This window comes from Calidris pugnax, unplaced genomic scaffold (genome assembly GCF_001431845.1).
Source record: "Calidris pugnax isolate Ruff unplaced genomic scaffold, ASM143184v1 scaffold940, whole genome shotgun sequence".
In the NCBI taxonomy this organism is placed as follows: domain Eukaryota; kingdom Metazoa; phylum Chordata; class Aves; order Charadriiformes; family Scolopacidae; genus Calidris; species Calidris pugnax.
The window spans coordinates 4,640-9,730 of NW_015091584.1; the positions used below are offsets into that span (position 1 = coordinate 4,640).

Consider the following 5,091-nt stretch of genomic DNA (forward strand, 5'->3'; position numbering starts at 1 on the left):
GAGTCCTGCTGAGTGTCAGCTGTAGGTTGGATTTTTTTGCAGTTTCCCAAACTTGCCTTTTCCTTTTTAGTTCTCTCCTTGTAAAGCTGTGATTAGCAAGCCGTGGTCATGGTACAATGTTTTATCAGCTTATAGAAAAAAAAAAAAGGGTTCTAGGCTTGATTCTTATCTGGAAGTAGCTTATAAATCTGCTTAAAACTGTCATTTGGAAACCTTGCTTGGTATTTCTATCTCCTAAATAGGTATGTTTATGTGTGTATATGTAGATATATATGTATATTCATGAAGTCTTTAGAATGTGTCCCTTCAGCCACCTATTTCTGAAATCCAAGTAGTTCACAACAGCTTCTCTCTTTTAAAGATTACTCCGAATTGGGAGAACTTCCCCCGAGGTCCCCGTTGGAACCGGTGTGTGAAGATGGCCCCTTTGGGCCAGTGAAGGAAGAAAGGAAGCGAACGCCCCGGGAGCTTCGGGAGCTGTGGAAGAAAGCCATTATCCAGCAGATACTGCTCCTCAGAATGGAGAAGGAAAACCAGAAGCTACAAGGTTGGTGGAGTTCTTGATTACATCCCACTGCCATGCAAGTCCTCTTGTGGCCTTGGCAGTGGATTGGACAAAACGTTATACAAAATATTTGAGGAAAGTGCAGATAAATCAGCTCAGCAGCATCTCCCTCAGCTTTCTTTAGTGTAGGTGACAATTTACACTTATTTTGTTTAATCACTTTGTTTACTTGATCTTAATTGGTACTCTTTTAGTTTTTCCATGGCTGGGTTTTTTTAGCCTGGTGTCTAGAAGCTCTGACAAGGAATTCAGTGCAATCACTATCAGGAACTGAATTCTTCTCTACTGGTTGGGGTGGGAAGGGACCTTAAAGCTCCATCTCGTGCCACCCCGTGCCCTGGGCAGGGACACCTCCCACCAGGGGCCTCAAAGCCCCATCCAACCTGGCCTTGAAATTCTATTTCACTCCTTAGTGCTCTCTTTGTAGCTTCGTCTCAGTGTTCTGATAGCATTTTCTTTGAGCATTTTGTGCCTTTTAAGAATAGCTGTCTTTCTGTCTCATCTGCACCTTCTTTCTCAATCTGAGCTGAAAACCCTCTTCTGTTTTTTTTTGGTCTCGTGACCTGCACAAATTCATCCACTGTCCCCAAAGGTGCTTTATCAGTTTAGATGAATGTCATTAATAAACTGTTTTTTTTCCAGGAACTTTCTAGCACTAAAAAAAACCCCACAGAAACAAACCCTAAAAGCTTTGCCAGGAGTCCCTTTGAAATTCTCATTCCACTTTGCAGCTTTGGAGTTAACACTCAGCCACAGAATTAATTTCCATTTTTGCCATGGTTCTTTGAACCTTTCCTGACTATTGATTCATTTTTTTTAATCCCATTTAGATAACATGACATCACGGTGCAATATTCTTATAAATTGTAATCTGAGAAAATCACCAATACTACAATGCATCTAAAACATCTAATATAAGGCTGAGTTATACATTGACCCTTGTTCTGATTTCTTCAGTGAACACTTTGAGAGTATATATAGCGTTTATGGTCCTATTTGTGTTCAGGGTTCTGTAATTTTCTATACTGAACTTTCTTTTTTATGTGGTCTTTAAAAACAGATGTGTGAATGATCACCTTTGAAAGTCATTTTTCTATTTAGTCATTACTGCTATGGAGCTGAATGCCATAAGAAACAGATTCCTATATTGGGTCTGTATTTTTATTTCATGTGGGTCTAATTTCTTTTAAGAGCTGGGAACCTGAAAAATCATTTAGGAAAACTTGTGTTTGTTTCATGAGTCATTACCTGTCAGGCTTTTTTACATTTAAGAGGCGACTAGCTCTAGGGAAGGTAATTTAACAGGCCAAGCACATTTAATATTGCATGTAATATCTTAAAACCAAAATAAATCTGAAAATCAACCAACCAAATAATTAATTTAACAGGCAAAGCACATTTAATATTGGATGTAATATCTTAAAACCAAAATAAATAAATCTGAAAATCAACCAACCAAATAAAAAACCCAACAAAACCCACAACAACCAAAACACACCACAATCACAGAAGCTTAAACATGTGATGTTTCAGAATTAATAGGTTTTAATTTTTGGTGGATTGTTCTTCTAAGTTAAATTAATCCATTTTTACAAAAGTAAATTATATTAATTAGTGCCTTCGTTCTGTCGCTTCCCAGCTTCAGAAAACAATTTGCAGAACAGACGTTTGAAACTCGACTACGAAGAAATCACACCGTGCTTAAAAGATGTGACTTTGATTTGGGAAAAAATGTTGAGTACACCTGGAAGGTCAAAGATTAAATTTGATGCAGAAAAAATACACTCCGCTGTTGGGCAAGGTGAGCACAGTTTGTTATTTGGGAGATGTTGAAAATGATAAATTGTATTCCAGAAGCCATAAGGTGACCTTTTAACCACTCCTCACAACCAGGTTCTCACTAGAGCTGTTCCTCAGGTTGTGACTAACCAAGCTGTGTGTATGCAAGTACTGGTCCCTTTCAGCAGTAGCTGGAATATTCATTTTAGTACTCATTTTGGAGTAATATTTGTCCTTACAGGAGAGTAGTACAGTACCTCTGTCTGTTAGAGTTGTTGCAATCTGATTTCCTCTCCATCGAAAGGAACGTAAGCCAAGGATGGTTTTTAAATGTTCTAAGAAATTGGGTTATTGCTCGGTGTTGTGTAGCCAGTGGTTACTCCAAGGAGCTTTCTGTAGCTCTATACAAAGCTTTCCAACGCGTAAAGGAAGTGTCAAGCATTCACCCCTAGCAGAAATTTAATATTTTAAATATTGCACCTGCCTATGTGCAATTATTCAAGCAAGTTAAACCAAACGGTCCATTTAAGATGAGCGGGTAAGTCTAGATTTCTAGGAATACTGAACCCCTCAAGCACAAATCCCTGTAGAATAAGGAAGGTTTATTATCACAGGATTCCTTCCACTCCTGTAGGTTAAGGGTGGATTGCTAATGAGAAGCACATAGAAGTAGCCAGGAGATGAGGAAATTATCCCAACCTCTTGATGCCATCGTTATGCTCTGCTCCCTGGAGCCCAGTTGTGTCCAAATTCTTAGAGCAAAGTGATGTCAAGTTTCATACGTACACAGAAATCCAAACTGCACTAAAATTGAGTTTAGCAAATTCTATTTTAGACCAAAACCATTAAAAATAACTTGAGTAAGCAAGGCAAAGAGGTAAGAAATGCAGGCTTCAGTAAGCATGGGGCTTAAATTAGGATAACAAATAGATAGTGTTGACCTATGTTTTAGTAGGTGTTGAAATATAGTGCATCTTTCATTTAGGAAGTAGGAAATTTTATTTTACATGTACGATGCAGCATATAGAGATAAACTTAATAGTGGACTATTTCCTTAAAGGGAATTTTAATTCATGTGTAATTTTGCAGCTGTAAATGTGCACTATTAAGCCAGTTCTACCCTATATGACACTTTCAGCCCCAGTGAAACTTATGGATGTGTATCTGGAGAGGAGATCCTGACTCGTTCAGTGTCCAAAACAGGACTTTCCCCTCACTGTTTCATGTTGGAGACTTTTCCAATAAGTGGGTCTAAGTTTCCCAAAATAATATTACCCATTTCTACTAGCATTTCATTTTCAAGCAGTTGTCTCTGGATTAGGATAGTGTAGTAAAAGTAAGTATTGCAGAGATAAATGCACATCCTTCTGTGCTTATAGGCCCTGCCTTATAGAAAGCAGTGAAATTGCTTAATGTTTTGTTGCCTTTCCATGTAAATCGTATGCTTGAGTTAATTTTGATTCCTCCTATTGTTGTTGTCATCCATGTGTTACATAAAAGAAAAAGAGCATTCCAAAAAAAACTTTAAACCGTAAGTTAGTTCAAACTGTAATGTCTGGTTCCAGTACATTGTGGATTAGATAGAATACTTTCCCAAACAATAATATATTGATTTCTTGTGTGGATGATTTGATAGTCCTGGTATTGTGCTGAATAAAGTATACATTTTAACCTTTCTGTTACTTTCAGAGCTTTGCATATAGATAGAAAGGAAGGCTGCCATTACCTGTGTGAAATAGTTAAGTAGAGTCATCCCTTTCTATAGAGAAGGAAATTCAAGCTTTAAAACATTTTTACAAGTATCAGTCAACTCAGAGCAGAACTAGAAACAGAGCAGAACTTCATTCTGATTACCTGCCTTCTGCTCTAGTCTTTAGATTGCACCTTGTTTGTACTCATTTATACTTTTGAGAGGTGTGTGTCCTACCTTCCCCAAACTTACTCCTAACAGTGCCAGTGCTGTATTAGTGAAAAATGTTAATTAATTCTGTTGTGGTGCTCTATTGTGCACTTCACATGGAAAAATGGGAGATAGGCATATAACATTTCAGAGACAGGTATTCGCTGCCTCTTCTAGTTCTCCTCAGACTGGATGTAAGTGAGAAACCCTCAGAAAACTTGTGAGTCCTGTTTCTATCTTAAATCTCTCCCATTAAGATGCTGATGTCTTTAATTGGCTGAGGAAGTGTAAGAATGTAGTTTGATTTGCTTCTCTGGTCTACTGGAGATAACAGAGATGGATCTAGCAGATAGGAATCTCCAGTTCCTCAATCCTGTTAACTCAACTATAGCTGAACCCTTAGCACCAGTACAGATCCCTCTTCTAACCCCTGACTTCTCTCAGGGGTCCCACGTCACCACCGCGGGGAGATCTGGAAGTTTCTGGCAGAGCAATACCATCTTAAACACCAGTTTCCCAGCAAACAGCAACCAAAGGACACGCCTTACAAAGAGCTCCTAAAACAACTCACTTCCCAGCAACATGCCATCCTTATTGACCTCGGTAAGTACAGCACTGGTCTGAAATTTGAAATAGGGGGTTTATGATCTCAGGAAGAGAATGAAATAAAAGAAGGTAAACACACAAAAAGCCTCTCAGCATTTAATTATAGGTTGTTGGTAAGAACTGCTTTTAATCTGGTAAAAGTGAGAACTTTTATCGTAAGAAAACGCAAAATCTACATTTCAAGCACAGAGGTCCTTCACAACAAGTGGTAATAAAAGAGACAATTACATAGAATCACAGA

General features: G+C 38.2%; 1 protein-coding gene across 1 annotated transcript; it reads left to right on the forward strand.

Annotated features, from left to right (window-relative positions):
* Positions 1-361: 361 nt before the first annotated feature.
* On the forward strand, positions 362-4,847 carry LOC106899867 (TBC1 domain family member 1-like; the record flags this gene model as incomplete). The annotated part of the gene is made up of 3 exons (XM_014961803.1): positions 362-547; positions 2,205-2,366; positions 4,689-4,847. Coding segments are annotated over 3 exons (507 nt in total), but the record flags the coding sequence as incomplete, so codon positions are not given.
* Between the last annotated feature and the right edge of the window lie 244 nt (positions 4,848-5,091).